Genomic DNA, 21,437 nt, shown 5'->3' with positions numbered 1-21,437 from the left:
GATTTGTTGGAATGGGAGTTCTGTTTAGGACATTAAGTCCTTTGGTGGATGTATGGGATTTGCTCTTAGGTTGTACAGAAAGCAAGTCTGCCTTCAGTATGTAAGCTTGTTGAAGGATTGTGTAGATTAGTTTTTACAAATATTTTTGTGATAAGTTTGAGGGCCTCTGATATGTCCTTGACTGTGGTAGAGAGGGATTTGTTATTCCTCTTTGAAGTTTCTAACCACTCTTCTGCTAAGGACATTTGTATAGGACATTTTCTATTTCTCTGTGTACCTAAACTATTTCCAGGTGAAACTGATCAGTGCTAGTTGGTACCAGAGAGAGAGGCTTTGCTGTATATTTTGTCACATGCCCAACATGGGCCATAAGGGACATAGACAGTACCCCATGAGTACATTTACGGTTCCCCATCCATTTATCCAAACTCTTTTTGAAGAGAGTGAAGGACGAGCTCTCTTTTACAAAGATGGGAATTTTATTCCATAGACAAGGTAGCCTTTGGGATATGAATCTCTCTCTCCAGCAAGTTCTGTTAGTCACAAATAAGGTTCAGGTCCATGGAACGCGTAACCCTTGTATAGGTTTTCTTGTGAGTGTGTAACATTTTCATCAGGGCTGGATCAGAGAAAGCTTTGTAGGTCAGACTCTAGTCCCCTCTTAAATGATATAAGACCGAGTAAAGGGATAGGGCTTTTAGTCGGTCTGCATAAGACGTGTGTCTTATGCTTTTGTATTTTTTTAGTGAAAAACCTCTGGGGCCACTCCAGTTGTTGTAAGTGCCTAGTTAGGTACATGCAGAAAGGACCACTGTACTCTATTATGGGTCTGATGAGGAATGAGTACAATGGCACTGTGACTTGCTTTGATCTTGATGCCATGTCTTTACTTACAAGTTGAGCCACACAGATTTCCTCACTAGTGTAGCTAGTGTAGTGTAGGTGAAAGTTTAGGTTACTATCTGTGTTCCTAGGTCACTCACCACTGGGCCTACTTTTAGGGGTGTGCTATCAATATTAAAATTTTCAGGGATGTCTTTTTTGCCGAAAGATATGATTACTAATTTTTTAGCATTTAGTATCAGACTGTGGTTTAGGCACCAAACATTTGTCCTTTTTAGGCCTGTTTGTTGGATGCCAACATCATCTGAGGATTAATTGATTACTCCCAGCTTGCATTCATCAGTGAACTTGGTGAGCCAGAGGACCCCAACATTGGCCTTCACTTCAGAGACGTATATACAAAACAGGAAGGGTCCCAACAATGAACTCTGTGGGACAGTGCTAGTAACAGGTTTCTTATTGGAAGTGGATGCGCCCATCTGTACAATGTGTGTCCTGTCATTGAGCCATGTGGCTATCCATCTGACAATGTAGAGGTTTGTCTAACTTAGTAAGTTTCTCTGTGATCCCTAAGTTGGGGTGTTGTGTCGAAAGCTTTGGCCAGGTCTAGATAAGCTGTGTACCATTTTACCCTTATCCACGGTCCTGGTGAATTTCTCTAAGTCCACCAGCTTGAGCAGGCAAGACCTCTCTTGACAAAGCCAAATTGGGTCTGGTCAAGTGTTTGGAGATTTTCTGTCATTATTGATCAGGTCCATGTTAATTCTCTCCATGGCCTTGCAGATAAGACTGGTGAAGCTTATGGGTCTGTAGTTCCTGGGTCAGTTGATGGGCCCCCCCTTATGCAGAGGGGATGACTGTTGCAAAACTCCATTCCTCTGGAACAAAGCCTATGTGGAGGCTGTGGTTAAAGAGCGTTTCTAGTGGCCCTGATAGATTGTGTTTTTAAGCTATTTAAGAAGCAGCCTGAAATGTCTGGATGCATGGAAGCTGTGTTTTTGGCTTTAGCGAGCGCTGTAAGGAACTGTTCCCTCATAATGACCAATAGCAGGATGGTTGCTGGTATTTCTTTGGGTCTGCTAGGAGGTGATGGAAGAGAAGTTTGAACTGAACTTGTCAGCCAGCAGGTTTGCTATAGTTTGCTGTAGTTTGACTAGGTGTAAGTGTTGCCATTCATGATTAACTCTGCACATTGCTTAGCCTTTCCACTGACGTTACGAACATAATTTAAAAAAAGCCTTATGGTTATCTTTCACCTGGGAAGACTATCCTTGCCTCATAGTTTGCTTTAGCAGATTTGACCAGCTCTCTGATTTGTTTAGACTAGTGAGTGAGCAAGTGTCTTTTTACACTATTTTGTCTGATCCTTCTTTGCTTTGGAGAGGATTTTTTCCCCTTTTGTTGAATAACTTATTTATGCCAGGGGTCCACCAGGATGATTTATTTTTGCCCGTAATCATAGGTTTGACTCTGACAAGTACTGCCTCCTCTGTGCAGCTATCAGTATGGATGTTTTTCGTGTTTCACTGTTGCAGTCATTACATTTGGGTAATCTGCTGGCAGGTTGCCCACAGTCGGCTTGATTAACAAAGTCTTGGGTCCTGCGTCGGTTGCTGTCCCTTCTTCCATGACGTCAGGTCGTCAGGGGTATAAAACATGCAGCCGACGCCATTTTCATCAGTCTTTCTTGCCGTGCAGTGCCCGAAGCAGAAGCAGTTTGCAAGTGCCGGTCAGCTGACTCCTGAAATTTTCGTTTTCGAGTTTCAGAACCGAAGTCTTCAACTTAAAGCTAAGTACCCCATTGGGAAACTTTTTCTTGCTCCTTACCGATGTCAGTAAAAGTTAATAATTGTATTACTTGTGGGGGAAGCAAATACCTCATAAGGATTTTCATTTGTATTGTATTCCTTGCCTAGGCCCTGACCACAACGTGCCTTGCTGTCGGTTTTGTGCTAAATTTAATCAACACACTATTAAGCATCGGTATATTTTTGCATCTAAATGTTTTGGCTCAAGATTTAACTATCCAGAAATGTCATTGGTTAGCAATCAGACTACCGGAATACTCAAAACACGCAAAGAAAAAGACAGAGACAGACCGTCTAGGTCCAAAACCGATGAAGAAGCTTCTCCTAACCCAGTCGCCGGTACTCAGTGAGGTGCTTTCGCAGCCCTTGATGCCCGCTACTTTTGATTCGCAGGCCTCTACTGAGACCCATTCGGAGTCCGGTATGCTGCGAGACACTTAAAGTATTGAACCCGCAGATGTCTCTACCTTAAATGGGTCCGGAGCCGCTGAGCAGGCACCGGCGTCTGAGGGTGTTTTCAGGCGTAAAGATTTGTATATTAAACTGACGCCATCTTCAAAACCTAGTCCAAAATCAACTTTTATGCCTAAAAAAGCGACGCTTGGACCATGTGCACAGGCCCCTATGCCTAAAAAACAAATGATCAAAATGGCTGAGGATTTAATTACCTTGATCAGGGGTTCCCATCCTCCTCCTGCTAAGAGGCCTAGGCAAGGCACTAACCATGAATCTTCAGATCAGGTTTCTATTTCTTCTGATTCCTCTTCTGATCAGGAATTATCTATTCCACCTTATGAGGACTCTGATGCAGAAGAATCCATCCCTTCTGCTTCTCCTCCTGAGGATTTTTCTTTTGGAAAAACTTTGCATACCTTAAGGGAACACTTTCACTGGGAGAGTCAGGTTTTGGCAGAATCTAAAAAGAGGCTTAGGGATTTCTTTCTTCTTCCTTTGGCTATACCTCCTGTTCTGGACATTGTTAATGATGTTTTCTCAGAATCCAGCATGGCTCCTGATTCCCTGCCTCCGGCTCCTAGTAAGCTCGACAGATATTACAGGGTTCCTGACTCCCACAAATTCCTTTTTAAAAACCCTACTGCTGACCCAGAAACCATTTCCCAGGGTCCCAAGGGTGTTAAGGCGTCTACTGCTAAAAATCCTATCCCTTCGGATAGAGACTCCAGGGTGCTGGATAGATGAGGTAAGAAGGTTTACACGTCTGCAACCTTGGCAATCAGGAATTTAAACTGTCAATTTCATATGCTTAAATATCCGTAGCATGTCATGGGCTTACTTAAATAGAAAATTATGTTGATTTCTAACTGTGTGGAAAATAGAGTTACAGGATTTATTGCATTCAGCTGAACAAGTTGGAAAGCATACTTTGCAATGTGGTTTTGATTCCTTGGAGGCATCTTGCAGGGCCGCTGTAACTGGATCTGTGATAAGAAGGCATGCTTGGCTCAAGGAGCAAAATCTGCCTGACCATGTTAAAGCAAAATTGTTGGATGCTCCTTTACAACAGGTCAGTCTATTTGGTAATAAGGCAGAAGACGTTTTGAAAAAGATGAAGATAAAGCTAAATCTAAGCAAACTGTAAAAGATTTCCTACAAGTGCAGCAGCCCAGGTTCACTAGGCACTGGCCTAGCAAGAAATGGTCCTTTCCAGTACCCACCAGAGCCACTCAGGACAAACCCAGACACTCCAAAGGCTCCAGGTTTCAGTCACAAGGAACTTACAGAACAAAACAATGGGGTGCCTCCACCTCCAAATCTGGAAGTAACAAGGCACCTCCCTACGGTAAACAGTCTCAATGACTTTCCTCTGCCATCACCAAGCACTTACCTTATGGCAGCCCCTTTAGGGGGAAAACTGGCACTTCATGCACAAAATTGGTATCTTAATTACCCAGCACAAGTGGATTTTAAATATTGTATCCCAGGGATACAGATTTCATTTCCACATGTTGCCACTCCCAAACGGATGGCCAAATCTGCCTCCAAATCAGTGGGCAGAGGCCCAGAAACAAGTTTATGTCCCTCATGAAGATGGGGGCTATTCACCTAACACTGGAAAAGGGACAAGGTTTTTACTCAAGACATTTCCTGGTACCCAGAAAAGACAAATCATGGCGTCCAATTCTGGACTTATCCATTCTAAATAGATTCCTGGACATTCCAAAATTCAAGATGCTGACTCTACAACAGTTACTGCCTATGCTAGGCAAGGATGCCTGGTTGGTAACTCTAGACTTAAAAGAGGCTTGCCTGCATATCCCAGTCAGGGAATCTTGCAGAAGATGCCTCCGCTTCAAAGCAGGCTATTTGCATTACCAGTTCTTTGCACTGCCCTTTGGCTTATCTACTGCGCCCAGGGTCTTCACAAAGTGCCTGGCACCAGTAATTTCATTTTGCAGACAAAGAAACATACAAATTTATCCTTATCTGGATGATTGCCTAATTCATTCAGAAAACAAGGACACTGTTTTACAGCATCTGGCATTTGTAAAAAGGCCTTTAACTTGTCTAGGGTAAACCAAAAACGAAAAGAAATCGCAACTGGTACCCTCTCAAATAATTATATTCCTGGGTGCAAGCTTGAATACAACTGCCCAGATGACTTACCTCACACCAGAAAAACAAATTCAATTGATGACTTACTTCAAACAAGTGGCCACAAAAACCCAACTATCTGCAAGACAAATTCTGCAGGCCTTGGGGTTCATGGCTTCCTGCATTCTAATAATTCCATATGCAAGATTGCATATGAGGAAAGTTTAGTGGTACCTGAAAAGCTTATGGAGTCACTATTGTCACAGCCTGGAAACAATGATTCCTATCATTCCTTGCCTGCACCAAGAATTCGTATGGTGGGCAGAGGCCTGTCTCCAAAACAAGGGACTGTTATTCATTCCACCCCCTGCCACCCAAACCCTGACTACAGACACATCAGATTATGCTTGGGGGGGGGTGCATCTGGCAGGGAGATGCATTCAGGGCCAATGGAGCTCAAATCAAATGCACCTACATATCAACCAGAAAGAGATGCTAGCTGTACAGAATGCTCTGACAGCCTTCAAGGACCATCTTCATCCAGGACAACTACTGATAAAGACAGACAACACCACAGTCATGTGGTACATAAACATGCAGGGGGGGTACCCATTCCTACCCCCTCTGCAGACTAGCCATGGCTTTATGGAACACAGCCTTATCAAATACATCTACAATCCCAATTCCTGCCAGGAAAGCAAAATACTCTGGCATACGAACTAAGCAGAAATCTTATGGACCCACATGAATGGAAACTGGATCCACAAATCTTCAGCATGTTGATATGCAAATGGGGGAGCCCAGACATAGATCTTTTTGCCTCACCCCAAAACTACCAATTGGACAAATTCTGCACAAGAATTCATCACAAAAAAGCATGGAAAGTGGATGCTCTGTCCTTCAGCTGGAAAAACCTATTAGTCTATGCCTTTCCCCCCTCTGCCTCTACTCTCCAAGGTCTTACTAAAAGTCAAACAGGAAAAAAAAATGATTCTGATTGCTCCAAACTGGCCTCGCCAACACTGGTACCCGCTCATACGTAATATGTCACACCTTCCTCCGTGGTACCTGCCTCAGACACCTTATCTACTGTCTCAGCAGAACTATCAAATTCTGCACACTCAGCTCCAAACTCTGAATCTTGCAGCATGGCTAATCAACTAATTTCGCCAGTTACATCTCTCAGCAAATCTGTGATGGATGCCATTTTGGAGGCTAGAAAGCCTAGTACTGGAAAATCTTATGCTGATACATGGAAAAGATTCTGTGCCTGGAACCAAGCACAAGGAATAAGCACAGCAATGCCCAATATTCCTCAGATTCTGCAATATTTAACTGAGATGCTTCACAATGGCCTGTCTTTCTCTTCCATAAAAATCCATGCCTCTTCCATTTCAGCTCATTACAACACAGAGCCTCCCCTCTTTTCTCATCCCTTGCTAAAGCAGTACCTCAGAGGGGCCAAAAATTTAAGACCTCCCAGGAGAGCACAAACTCCTGCATGGGACCTCAATTTTGTGTTGTAAAAGCTCACCCTACCTCCTGTTGAGCCAGCTGCTGCTGCAGACATAAAATTTCTCTCTTGGAAGACAGCTTTTCTTTTAGCAGTCACTTCAGCTAGAAGGATTTCAGAACTACAGGCCCTCATGGCAGTGGAGCCCTTTATTATCTTTTACCCAGACAGGGTGGCGCTCTGGACCAATCCATCCTTTATGCCTAAAGTGGTATCTAGTGTGGCTCTTAATCAGACCATTCACCTGCCAACTTTTTTCCCAAATCCACAGAACAAGGGTGAGCGGATTCTGCATTCACTGGATGTACACAGACAACTAAGATTCTACTTAAACAGGACAAAATCTCTAAGAAAATCTGAGCAATTACTGGTGGCATTTGCTGCCGGGGCAGAGGGAAAGGCCATTTCAAAGCAGACTATTTCAAAATGGATAAGCCATTGTATTCGTTTCCGCTACATGCACCCATGGTAAACCCATTCCCAAGGGGATCAGATCACATTCCACCAGGGCTGCATCTACTTCTGCAGCCTTTCTCAGAGGGGTTCCTACCCAGAGACATTCTAAAAGCTGCTACCTGGAGCTCAGTTCATATGTTCACCAAACATTATCATTTACCTCTCTTCTCTAAATTCAGAGCAGGCTGCCACTGATGTCCTGCAGGGCCTGATAGCTGCTCCTAATGCTGTATAATTCCATCCTCCCAACCATAGCTTTGGGATTCTACCCAAATGTAATGACTGCAACAGTGAAACATGAAGAACGTAGTACAGTTGTGTACACTTACCATAAATGTAGATGTTCGAGTATATTCACTGTTGCAGTCCTGGTTACCCACCCGCCAGCCCCCTGGTTTTTCCTCTCACTGTACCTCTTCTTTCCTTTACCATGCTCAAACGCCTTTTTGGTGTATTTGATTTTATTTGGAGGTATATTTGTTGTGTTCTAAATTTCACATATGTATGTGTGTGTGTGTGTGTGTGTGTATATATATATATATATATATATATATATATATATATATATATTTATTTATTTATTTATTTTGCTCCCCATTTGGGGGGCACCTGACATCTGGGGCAAGAAAAACTGATGAAAATGGCGTTGGATGCATGTTTTATACCCCTGATGACCTGACGCCATGGAAGAAAGGACAGCAACTGACGCAGAACCCAGGACTTTGTTAATCAGGCCGATTGAGGGCAACCTGTCAGCAGATTACCCAAATGTAATGACTGCAACAGTGAATACACTCGAACATCTACATTTACGGTAAGTGGACACAGCTGTACTCTGTGCATTGCTTTTGTGTACAGCTCGGAGTAGTGCCTCAGTATCATCTGGGTTCAGGGGGGCTTGGAAGCTTAATAAGCTGTCACTAGGGAGGTTGGCATATTGGTTAATGTGTTTACCTTACAGAAACAAAGTGCATGGTTTGATTTTCACGTGGAGTAATTGGCCTAGGCTTAAAGTGGCCCACAAGGGCAGCTAGCCTAGTACTAACATATGAACTTAGTTTGAGGTAATGGGCCTCGACAAAGTTCTTAACAGGTTTGGAGTTTGATGGGGGAGGAGGTGGTTCTAGGTTAGTTTTAATACTAAAGGAGATCATTATGAGGTTAGATCTTACCAGGGAGGAGTTAATGCATGGTAGGGAGCAGCACCCCCCCCCCACCATGTTTGTGAGTACCAGGTCTAGCATATTTGTATCTCTAGTTGGTGATGTTATCTAGTTACTCCAGCATTGACAAAGTCCAGAAACTTCCGAGCAAGTGAATTATGGGTCATATAAGTCTCCCAGTTTATGGAGGGTAGTTGAAGTGACCCATAAGTATGGTATTAGGCTGAATGTGAAGAGATTCCGGTAGGTTTAGTTAGGAGGTGTGGTTTTCCAGACTCATGTTGGGGGATCTGTTGCTAGCAAGGGTATGATAGGGGGTCACACTTAAGTTAGTTGGGCATGAAGCAGCTCCTTGGCCCTCTTCAAAAGGAACCTTGACGGCTGGATGGGAGATAGGAAATTTACCCCGGAGATCACGTCAGTCACCCTGCTAGACAGGGGTCCAGGGAAGTAAATATTGTGGGAAGAAATAGCCAGGGAACTGTTATGGCTAGGCTTGAACAGGCCCTAGGGCCGATAGCCTAGTACCAACCTATGAACCTAAACAAGTCATGTTTTGTTATACCAGTGTACTTGCCCTTTATGAACACAGACACACCTCCTGAAACAAAGGTTTTATTGGACCTGATCTGAAGTTTAAGCATTTGCTAAATGAAAGTGCTCATTTTCTATAGTTTTTATTATTTTGTATTGGAATTTTAATGAACGTTGCATTAAATAGAGTTCGTTTCACATCCGTGGCTTTATTCCTCGGTTCGTAGTTCACAGTTTATCCTGTTTTTTGAGGTTTGCTTGTATACAAGGCACAAGTAATATACAAACACAAGGCCAGCAGGATGAAGGACTTTTTGCACAGTTAAGCCCTCAGGCCAGTCAGATAAATGCACAATAATCCTTCCACCAGCAGTTCCCAACTCTGATGGGCTGAAGCAGCCCTCTACTCCCACCAGAGTGCAAAAAAACTTCTTTATGTAAAACTGGTTTTGAGCTGCTTTTGAGCTCAACTGCAGTAACAAATGCTTTACAACAAAAAGCAGAACACACCTGCAGTGTCAGGAATCATTGGAAATAAGTTCACAAACCCTGAGAAATGTTCAGAAGTACTGCACTGCTATCAGTGAAGGTACTGGAGCATTGAATCAAAGCAGCTTGCTGTGTCTACATTGGAAGCTAGACACAAGTTCTTGGCTGTTAGGAGGACATTTATCAACATTATCCTGATCCTTGGACAAGTACTGTGCTGACTCGCATATCAGAAATGAGTGGCAAATGCTTTTGCATGAGAAAAGCCCCCTGCACACAGCCCTTCCTAGATGCGTGAAGTCAGAGGTCAACATGTCTTGGACTTTTGTATAATGTTGTAGTACCTTGAAGGAAAAGTATGCTTAATTTATGTACCTTTTCTGTGTAGTGTGGATAATTTTCTCTGTTCTTCACTACTTAAAAACTTTGCTGAATTTGTTTTTGTGTATATTGCCCACTGTACACCTCCTATTAGTAAGGTATACATGTCTGCTAAGCATTTATTTCTGTAAACCTGTCTATTATTTGCCTGTCTGTTATTCTTTCCATTTAAGTTTTTTTTTTTTGTTGTGTGGTGCTGGGTTTTATTTTAGCTCTTTTATTGTGCCTGAGTTGATGCTTAAAGGATCCAAAGGAACCGTCAGCGTATCTTGTTGCCAAATAACTTAACTGTATACTGTCATTATGTGCACTTGTCTCTCTTCTACTTTCCTGAATATTGTCTGTAAACTTACTGCATTTGGTGTCTTGTTCCTTTTTGCTGTTTTACTCACCCTTCACTCTGGAAAAATCCATGCAGACTTTTGGGGGGTAGGGGGTTTGAAGTATCTTGCTTGAAAATCTGCTGTTGCAAAAGTAATTTTCTGCAGATGATCTTGTGGTTTTGCTTGACTTGCAAACGTTTCCTTTTATGTGGCTTGTGCAGTATATATTTTGATGATTTGCTGTTACAGGTTTACAAATTCTGCAAAATTGTACAGTGCTTTCTATATAATGTGGTGAAAAGTTGACATTTATTTTTGAATGTAACTTTTATTTGGACAGGACTGTAGCCAATACATTTTTTATCTTTCTAGCCACTAAAGAAGGCACTGAGGATGATGGGTGCTCCAAATCTTATTTCGGAGACTTTAGACTGTGGCCTTAGTTACAGTGTTATCTCCTATCTAAAAAAGCTAAGCCAACAGGTAAGAGTAAAAACATTGCAGTGCACTCAAGTGGATTAAACATATTAGAATACGTGAGACACTAAAAACTGTTTAGCATTTGCTGTGCAGGAATTCTGTGTGGAGTATAGGCATCATTTCTTAATATCGTTACAAAGTAATGGCCATTTTTGCATTATTTGCAAAGACTGTGCACACTAGCCACGTCTTTCATGTAAATTAATTTCTTTAAATTGTTGCATGCAAACAATGAAAGTTGTAGTGTTTTCTACTAGTGTCATTATTTCTTTATAATTTGCAGCATTGTTTACTGTGGTTAGTAAATGTGTGATTTGTTCCTGCAGTTTTTTTCAAGTTTTAAATTCTTTGTAGTGGCAGGATTAGTGTCCACATATTTTTTTCCCCATTTTGGTGTTATCATATAACTCTTGTGCCCCTACTATTTTCTTCCCTAAAACTAATGAAGTACTGAAAAGAAGCTGTTAAAAGAGCACAAGGGTATATAAGTGTAGCATCAGTGGTGTTCTGTTGGCATATACCTTACTCGCAAACACCTCGGTATGACCTGATGGTGAAGGCAGGCCTCCATGTGAAAACACTGCCACTGCTTATTGATAACTTTATGGAAAGATGATATAATAAAGTTGAAGTCATAAAAAGCATGAATAGAACATCAGACTTACGAATTGGCAAAGGAAGACCATATTTTTCCCATTGGTTGAGTAAGGAAAAAGATGAGAAGAACAAGAAGGAAAACAAGATGAGATTTTGCCTTACATATAACAGTGACAATGCATTCATACTAGAGACCATAAAAAAGAACTGGTCTATTTTGACTTCAGATGAGAACCTCAGGAGCATTGTAGGGGAGACACCCAGTTTTTCTTTAAGAATAGGAAAAATCTGAAAAGGCTCTTATGCCATGGGAATCGTCAAAACTTGGACACAGAACATTCACCCATGAACAAAGTTGGCACCTATAAATGTGGATTTTGTAAAGCATGTCAACATCTTAAAACGGATAATTTATTTATACATCCAACATCTAAGAAGGAATACAGGTTCAAAGGGTTTGCGACTTGCAGAAGCAAAAATGTGATTTGTATTGCTCAGTACCAACGCTGCCCAGCCTTCTATGTGGGGAAAACAAATATAATGTTCAAGGAGTACATCCTAAGACACTGTCAGGACATTAGAATTCAAGTAAATATGAATGCTCTATATGGTCACATTAAAGTCAATGGAGACCACGTTTTTAAATTTATGGTCGTAAGCAGGCTAGTAGAAACAATACAAGGAGGGGATCTGGCCAACTATACCGAAACTGAGGAAACAAAATGGATTATGAACCTTAGAGCGGACCAGAAACCTGGATTAAATGAAATTGTGCCGCTCAAACCCATCTTGAAAGGAAGGGCTCCAAAGAAATAATGCACATGCATCAATCCTGTGTTATTTCACTTTAAAAACTCCAAGCTTTTAGCTAACACTAAGTAAATAGAACAAACCCATCTTGAAAGGAAGGGCTCCAAAGAAATAATGCACATGCATCAATCCTGTGTTATTTCACTTTAAAAACTCCAAGCTTTTAGCTAACACTAAGTAAATAGAACATGCACTCTGAATGAGAGGTGTGTCCATGCACCAAAACTTAATTGGTTGATTGAATGAGCTGCAGGAAGCTCTTTTTAAATGAAAGGAAGCTGCTTTTTTCTTTAGGATTTGATAAAGGTTCAACAACCGAAAGCGCTTATCCAGACAGCAGCAGCAGGATTACGTTTTACTTTGTTAATAAAGGAACTGATTTTAACAATTTCAACCATTTTACTTCAGCTTGGGTGGCAGCAGCAGGTTTGCTTTCTACATTTACTTGGTTTCCACATGTGCTGCCTTTGGTGGTGAGCTCTGTGAATCTTTTTGTTCCTTTTAGCCATCACTTCAGCAAGAAGGGTGTCTGGATTACAGGCCCTTATGGCAGTGGAGCCTTTCATCATCTTTCATGCGGACAGGGTGTCCCTCAGGACCAATCCTTCCTTCATGCCCAAGGCAGTATCCAGTGTGGCTCTTAATCAGTCCATTCATTTACCAACCTTCTTTTCTAATCCACAGAACAAAGGGGAATGTATACCGCACTCCTTACATGTGCACCGAGAACTGAGATTTTACTTGGACAGAACTAAACCTCTCAGGAAATCTGAACAGCTGCTGGTGGCATTTGCTGCAGGGGCAGAGGGGAAGGCCATTCCAAAGCAAACCATTTCTAAATGGATAGGCCATTGCATTCATTTTTGCTATAAGCACCATGGAAAACCTATCTCACTGGGGATAAGACCGCATTCAACCAAGGCTGCATCTACCTCTACAGCCTTTCTCAGAGGTGTCCCTACCAGGGACATCCTAGAAACTGCTACCTGGACATACCTTCATCAAGCATTACCATTTGCCAATTTTCTCTAAATCCAGAGCTGACTTTGCCACTGCAGTCTTGCAGGGCCTTATAGCTGGTCCTAATGCTATCTAATCTCCTCCTCCCAACCTTAGCTTTGGGAATCTACCCAAATGTGGTGTCTGCAACAGTGAAACACGAAGAACATAGTACAGTTGTGTACACTTACCATGAATGTAGATGTTAGAGTGTATTCACTGTTGCAGTCCTGGTTACCCTCTCTCCAGCCCCCTAACTTCTTTTGGCTATGCCTCTATTCCTTTTTACTATGCTTAAAGCTTTTTGGTGTATTTGCTTTTTTGTTGGAGGTGTAACCTTGTATATATGTTTAATTGCTTCCCGTTAGGGGGTACCCGATATCTGGGGCAAGAAAAACTGATGTAATGACATCAGCTGCATGCTTTATACCCCTGACGTCATGGAAGATGAGATAGCAACCGACACAGGAACCAAGACTTTGATAATCAGACCGACTGAGGGCTACTGCAAGCAGATAACCCAAATGTGATGACTGCAGCAGTGAATACACTCTAACGTCTACATTTATGGTAAGTGTACACAACTGTACTTTCTGAGCCTGAACAAAAAGCAAGGATTTCAGGCTTGGCTTCAAGATGTACATTGGCAAGAACCTTCACTCGCATATTATGTTTTGTTCTTATTGCAGATTATTAGTCTTTTCCTTTATTCAAACACTAGGAGTGCTACAAAGAAGGAAATGTACTTTCCTCTTACTCTATTGATTTTCTGTTGGAATTTGATTTTCATTTTTTTACACTACATGTTGCTGAGAGGGTGACCTGTGTCTTGCTTTTCAAGCCGTGAAAGATCCAGATCTATATGGCCTCCTATTTCTTTGCAAAGCTAAAGGCTCACACTAATGAACTAAATATGTACCAACAAATAAACAAGGCTTACTGGAGGAGTTAAAGTGCTATCTTAACATATTCCTAATCTGTGGAAAAAGTTATCACTACAGATCAAAGTATTATTTTGTCTACATTTAAGGATAGTCTTGATGACTGGATGGGTAGACACAAATTCACTCCATGGTTATGTGCTGTCCTGCTCTTTTGGGGAGCTGAGTGCTATTAGTTTAAATAAGAGTGGCAAGAACTTTGTTTGCCTGCTTAAAGGTGTATATGGCTAGGAATCTTGTGTTCCCCATGGTCGTTGACCTAGTATATTTCTATTTTAATTTCTTGTGTTATTCACATCATATGGGAAAGGGGTGATTAACATCAAAGACACTAATTCTAACTGCAGTGTTAAGATGCGGGTGCAGTACAGCCAAAGTAACACCTGTTAATCACAGGTGTCCGATTATTTGCACTTGCACACTGAACTACAGTTAGTTTGAAGAGCAGCCATCTCCGTTTCTTGTCCAAGCCTGTTAATCAAATGTTCCTTAAAATGCTGTTATCATAGGTGGCCACTAATAAAACCCAAAGGAAGCAAAGTAATGAAAAAGACAGGCTAATGCTGATGGTCAAATGCATGCAATCACAGTACAGTTGTAAGCTTAGTTGGCAGGGTGAGAGAACCTCAGTAAATGATCCCCTCTGATCTTCTCTCTGTCCCTATAAACGTAACATCAGAAAGGCAAAAGCCTTGACTACAGAACAAATTCACTTAGAATGGCAACCTTCTTTCAGGCTATTTTATGTATGCCAAATTTAAAAATAACCACTTACATTGAACAGAGACAATAGTAATTCAGGGATGTTCCAAGATATGTTGAAAAGCAATGTTTTTTTCAGTTTTTTTTTTGGCGCTTTTCAGGTGTGGTTCTCCTTTAATGAAGGAAAAAGGTGAATTTCTGTGATTTAAAGATCATAATCTTCAGGGCTTACTAGCTGTGGTCACATTCTTCATTTTTTGTTTCTTTTAAGGCAAAGGCATCTAAAGTAGTCATTTTCCATGATTTTGATTTGGTTGAGAATTTTATCTGTCCTTTTTTATGCAGTTGGTGTCTGTTTGTTTTTTTCCCCACTCTGTAGCTGTCAGAAGGCAGAAGCCCATTTTTTAATTTTTTCTGCCAGGTAAAAGGTTGCTTCTCAGGATCCTCGCACACAGATACACTTACTTTCTAGGGCTTGTACCATCGCTCAGACACACCTGTGCAGTCTGCTAAAATAAATAAATGTAACCAGTCACATGCTGTGTAAGTGCCTGAAATTCAAGTTCATTTCTGGCATTGCAGATAAAAATCATCAGAGGACTGTTAAGCACGTAAAGAAGGCCCATGCACATTCTGTAATTAGGGAAAGGACTAATGTGTTTCATCACTGGTTTCTTTTGACAAGATGATGCTCTCCCCACTCTCTCTCTGTCTCCCCTTCTCCCCCCCTTCTCTGGACTTGTTGGCAGAGGCCAGATGGTGCATTTTGAATGGGAAGACTACGTTGCACTTAATTCCTTTTTATACAGTGGCATGCCCTGACTGAAATCACTGTTAACAGTATTCCAAGCAGATGGGTTTTCACAGCTGATGTTGGGCAGAGGCACCAAAGGCTAAATCCTCCCAGAAGTATGCGTCTGATGTATAACCTCTACTTATGAGTGCAGGGGTACATAAGCTGATGTTTGAGTGTAATCCCCCCGTACCATCTATCTCTCTGTTATCCTGAACAAGGTCTCACACCCTTTAATCTTCATGTTTTCATTTGTGTCATAAGCAGTCTTGGATTTAGACAGGTGCCCCATTGGGGAACTTCCTTCTTGTTTATAGTGTTTTCTATGATTTTGTTATATGCCAGCTAGGACAGGAAAGTTTGAGAGTTGTAGGCAGATACCCTGCAAAGACCTCCCTCCATTCCTTGTGTGTATTTTGCTTGAGTGTGGAACAAAACTGCAAATCCTGTTCCATCTCCCAGTCCATACTCCAGATATTGCGATCCAGTTCATCATCCTTGAATACATTTTTGGAGGCCCAACTTCTAAAACTGCTGGTCCAATCTAACATGATAAATCCCTCCACACCTGACATCTGCTTCCAAGAAAAAGCTCAAGATGCCAAGGCCTGAGGTCCAGTCTTATTCCGACATACCTGTTGACATTACAGAACCAGAGTACATCTGTCTATACCTCAGACACCTTCTATCACAACTCCGTTGAGGGCCAGTACAGCTTCTGAGGACCACACATCTGAATTGACTGCTACTGCGACAGAGAAGGGGAACAAAAGATCATTATTTCTAAGGGGGCATCCCTCAGATTCTAGTACGGGAAGAAATTCCTGGATCACTGATATAGGTATGTTGAGGGTGAGAGCCTCTGTATTGGTTCAGGCAAATGTCACCCGTAAGAAAATACACTAGAAAAAGTACATTTGTGTAAAATCTTACCATAGCAGTAGTTTGCCTTCACTACTGCAGTATTCATAACCATATGTGATTCCCTGCTGTGGAAGCCCGAACATCCAGCCAGTCTACCAAAGACTACTTATTGCTTATTTAAAAGATGCAACTAATTTCACCCAAATGCTCCTTGCATATAGCATAGGGCATAAAGGTGACATTCAGGCCTACCATAAGCAGAACTGATTGCCCCAGTAGGAACACCAGTCCAAGGAACCCAAGAGGTAATCTGTACATCCAAGAAGGCAACAGACTAGGGGAATGAAGGGAAGGAGCGAATACTGCAGTAGTGAAGGTAGGGACATCTACCATTATGGTAATATTTTACATAATGGCAAAGGAACACAGTGCAAACACAACTAATAACCACAAAAGCACTGTGTAGAGAAAAGCGATGCACCGGACAGCTCAGGAATAAAATCAGATTCCAGTTTATTATCATATAATAAACTGGAATCTGATTTTATTCCTGAGCTGTCCGGTGCATCACTTTTCTCTACACAGTGCTTTTGTGGTTAATATTTTACATAACTGTACTATGTCCTTATATTCAGTGCTGCAGTATTTATTACCATATGGGAGAGTGCCAAAGCTCAAGGGGAAACTAGGAAGGGGGAAGGAGCAGAAGATTCTCTTTAAAAGCCATGAAGCACTAGCAAAACCAGCCCTAGCTCTAGAGATACCATCTAACTAGTAGTTCTTGGCAAAGGTATGCACAGAAGTCAAGGTAGCTGCTTCAAGAATAGAGTTAGTATCTAAATCCTTGAAAAAAGCACCAGAAAAGGCCACAGCTCTAGTAGGTTCATAGGTGTGTACTAGGCTAATGGCTCTGGAGCCTTTGCAAGCCTAGCCTGTAGAAGTGCCCTGGCATCTTGCTGCCCCGACGTTAGTTCCCAGAGCCTCTATCGAGTAGAGCCACTGGAGTAATTCCCTGGATGAATTTTCTATTTCCCATCAACTCGTCAGGATTTTCTCTTGAAGAGGTACTTTGCTTGACATGCACGTGGAGTCTGTTCCATAGCATAGGCAGTCTGTGGGTAATAAATCTGTCCCTCCAGCATGTTCTGTTGATTGTGGTGGTAAGGTTGAGGTCTCTGGAGCATGTGGTGTGGAGGGATTGGGATTTTTTTAGATGCGGCATTTCTAACAGAGGAGGCTCAGACATGGCCATGTAAGTCCAGCAGAGATAGCCTCTTAGTAGACTATATGAGACAGAGAATAACTGGAGTTTTTTTAGTCTGTCCGTATAGGACATATGCCCAGGATCCTCTTTGTGAGGTAGTTTTATGGCCTTTCTAGCTGTTGCAGGTGTCTAATGAGGTACATGCCAAATGGGGCATTGTACTCAATTTGGGTAATGAGGGAGGAGTAGAGTGAAATGAAGACCTCTCTTCCTGAATGCAAAACCCTTGGTAATGAGAGGTGTCACACAGAAGGACTTCCTGACCACCATGGCAACGTGATGGTCGAAGGAGAGGCTGCAGTCAACCTGTGTTCCCAGATCTCTTATAATAGTTTTAGCGTTTACTGGGTGCCAATTGATGTGGTAATTTGTAGGGACTGAGTTTTTCCTAAAGGGAATGATGACACATTTTTTGGCATTAAGCTTAAGGCCATGTTTTCGACACCAGTCATTGGTCTCAGTGAGGCCTTTCTGTAGGATGTCTACACCACTTGGGGAGTTAATAATGGCTCCCAGCTTGCAGTTGTCTGCGAACTTGGTCAGCCAAAGTCCTTCCGTGTTGGCCTGGACTTCTGAGAAGTAGATGCCAAACAAGAGAGGTTCCAGGACCGATCCCTGTTGGGACTCCACTCGTGACTGGTCAGTAATCTGACTTGGAGTCCACAATTTTCACACTGTGGGTTCTATGTGTAAGGCATTTGGCAACCCACCTAGTGATATAGGGGTTGATGCCTAGTTTGGTGAGTCTATCAATAATACCTGAGTGGGAAATGGTATCAAAGGCCTTGGCCACATTGAGGTATGCTGTATGGACTGCCTTGCCCTCATCCACAGCCTTGGTGACTGACTCAAATAAGGCATGATCTGCCCTTTACAAACCCAAACTATGTGGAAGCCAGAGTTTGGAGATTCCCTGTATCCTTGTTAATTAGGTCCATGATGATGAGCTCCTTAGCTTTACATATCAGACTCGTCAAGCTAATGGGGCGGTAGTCCCCAGGGTCAGTAGTCGCCCCTCCTTTATGTAGAGGGATGATTGTGGCAGTGCGCCATTCATTAGGGACAAAGCCAGAGGTGAGGCTGGGATTAAACTGGGCACACAGGTGTGGTGTCAGTTCACTTTGCAGTTCATTTAGAACACAGCCAGGAATATTGTAGAGTCCCATGGATGCTGTATTCTTGACCTTGGACAAAGCCACTTTGACCTGTGCTGAATTAATGCTTGATGCTTGGCATTCTTCCAGTATTGTGATTGGTCTTTTAGGGGGGAGAGAGGGGTAAAATTGGCACAGAATCTACTGGCCAGTATATTGGCAATATCTGTTGGCTCAGTATAGGAGGTACCATTGTGCAGTAACTCAGAGCAAATCTGGGTATTGTCATGGAGATTCTTGATATAAATAATAGAAGGCTTTGTGATTGTTTTTAGTGTCTGCTGCAATTTTGCCTTCATAGTTGGCTTTACAGGTTTTGATAAGGGATCTCAACTTTTTGTTGAGACTAATAAGAGAGTGCCAGTCTTGGGTCTTCACCTTTCTCTGCAACAGTTTCTTCCTTCTGTTGTAGAGTTTATTGATGGCGGGGGACCACCAGATTGGCTTCCTTATTTTGGAGGAGAGCGTCTTGGTTCTATTGGATATGGCTAGTTCCATGCATTTATGTACGTGTTCGTACAGTGCATTGGTGTATGATTCAGCAGTCATGCATCTATTTTCAATTGGCATGCATGCCGTGAGGTTAGCCACCTCTGTTTTTAGGAGCCCAAAGTCTGCTTTGTTGAAGTTTTTCATGGTGGCTACTTTTGCGGGAGGTATTGGTGAGATGTGGATTTCCACGGTGATTAGTTGGTAGTCAGATCTAACCAGGGAGGAATTGACTATTGGTGTACAGCAATCATCGCCCATATTAGTAATAACAAGGTTTAGGATGTTGCTTCCTGTAGTGGGGGTAAGAATGAGCTGGTCCAGGGCATTGGCATTAATGAATTCCAGGAAATGTTGGACAAGTGTATTGGTGCATAAGTTTTTTTTCCCAGTTAATGGAGTGATAGTTGAAGTCACCTAATGAGTGTTGGGTTGGATCCTAATATTTTCCAGGGTACTTAGGAACGTGGAGTGAGAGTATTGGGACATGGTTGGGGACCTATAGAAGGCTACAACCTGAATCGCTGTCTTACCCAGTGTTAGTTGTACCTGAAGTATCTCTGATGCATTATGCTGAATAACTAGATTGGAGGTGTGCATATCCTTTATGAATATGGAGACACCACCACCTTTGGAGCTTCAGTCCATGTTCTGGGGCCTAAAGGTGTGGAAAGAGTTATAGCCTGGTAGCGCAGGGGTACTTTCTGCTGCTTTAAACCAGGTCTCCATTATAGCACAGATGTCGCTCTTCTCCATTTTGAGGAGTGCTTCGAGTGAGTGCATCTTGAGATTAAGACTACTAGCATTGAGCGGCATGACCCTCAGATTGCATTTATTTATAGCTGTTACGGTGGTACTTTGGTCTTTGGAACACTGCCTAAGAAAGGCACTGTAGGGGTGGCAAGAGCCTTAACCAGTATCCATAACCCAGGGGTGACAGATGCAGGCCATCTCTGCAAAGCATCTAGGTTTGTCACTCATGTCTTCCCAAACAGACAGGTACTGGATCCACTTAGAATGACACCAGAAACTTAGCCTATTGTTAGTCAATCATTTTCTGCTTGTACTGCAGTATCATTCTGGGCGACGGTAGGATGCTGCTCAGGGCTAGGGTCATAACTGCATGAGCCATATAATCTGAGAGCTCCTCCTTGTCTCTTTTCATGTACTCCAGGGAGGTACGTCTCGGGTCATTCGCACCCTCATGGACAATGACAAGAGTCATACTTGTACTTGTTCTGGAGTGACCTGAGTGCATGTGCTGTGTGTCGGATCCTGGCACCCAACAGACAGCTGACTGTTACCTTCTCCTTATTGAGCCTGTTGAGTGGGACATCAGTGTTCCTCACTTTCAGATCATGTATGATTAGTGTATTGGGCAAGCTGGTTTGCCTTAAGGGCTTAGGTTGAGGGGCACACTTTGTAGGTGGGTTATGCATCTTGTGATTTGTGCTGTGTTGTGGTGGTTGAGGGCATTTCTGCCTTGGAGGTCTGTGTTGTTTGGGTAGGTTTCTATCGAGAGTCTCCGTGAAGGTGGTTGTGTGGTTTGTGTTTTTATGTGAGAGCTGTGGTGGTGGGTGTTCTGGAGGGCTGTGTGTTCTATGTGATGTGGTGCAGGTGTTGAACATCTCCTCTTGACCAGCTATTCCGGTCTTGACTGGAGAGTGCATGGCTTCCAGTTTGGATATAAAGGTGCATCTCTCGCAAGTCTTGAGTGTTGGGAGGTAGGAGGAGAAGATTGTCTGTGTACATGAGGCAGTTGCTACACTGCCTCAAAATGCATAACTTCACCAGGTTAACAGGAGAAAGCACAAGGAACTGACCTTTAGACGTGCCTGGAGGGATGGGAATTATTAATGAGTACTGGAGCTGTTTCCCTATGGGACATTTAGTACTGGTAGCACTTGTGTGCTACAAGAAGCCTGACAAAGTGCTAGCCGAGTAAGCTAGTTAGTGCTAGAGAGAAGAGAACTAGCAAGAACGAAGGGAAAAATTGAAGAGCAGACTTTTTGGTACTGGTAATAGTTTACCCTAGCTTAGAGGCGCTGTGTGTCATGCAAACCCGTGCCAACACACATTTTTAAACTAGAAAGTTGAAAGGAATAGAAAAGCTGCCCAAACGGCCAATAAAGCTACAATTTCAGAGCTGGAAACCACCACTCTTGTGGTAGATAGACTACCTAGTGCTCACCACTCCTACTGATAAGCTGAAAGGCTACCCTCTAACACAGAAAGGTCTGGGGAACTCAGAAACTACAGTACAGTCCTGAATACAACAAAA

General features: G+C 42.5%; 1 protein-coding gene across 1 annotated transcript in view; it reads left to right on the top strand.

Annotated features, from left to right (window-relative positions):
* Positions 1-21,437, top strand: part of LOC122806148 (integrator complex subunit 6-like) — a 1,076,381-nt gene that overhangs the window by 522,497 nt on the left and 532,447 nt on the right. Inside the window, exon 5 of the mRNA XM_044076385.1 lies at positions 10,436-10,546. Coding sequence (XP_043932320.1) covers positions 10,436-10,546 — 111 coding nt within the window. The remainder of the gene's footprint in view (positions 1-10,435; positions 10,547-21,437) is intronic.

Source organism: Protopterus annectens, chromosome 7.part0 (genome assembly GCF_019279795.1).
Source record: "Protopterus annectens isolate FY-2018-M chromosome 7.part0, PAN1.0, whole genome shotgun sequence".
NCBI classification, from domain to species: domain Eukaryota; kingdom Metazoa; phylum Chordata; order Ceratodontiformes; family Protopteridae; genus Protopterus; species Protopterus annectens.
Note: the sequence above shows the minus strand (reverse complement) of the source record. Positions and strands in the feature narration are given on the sequence as shown.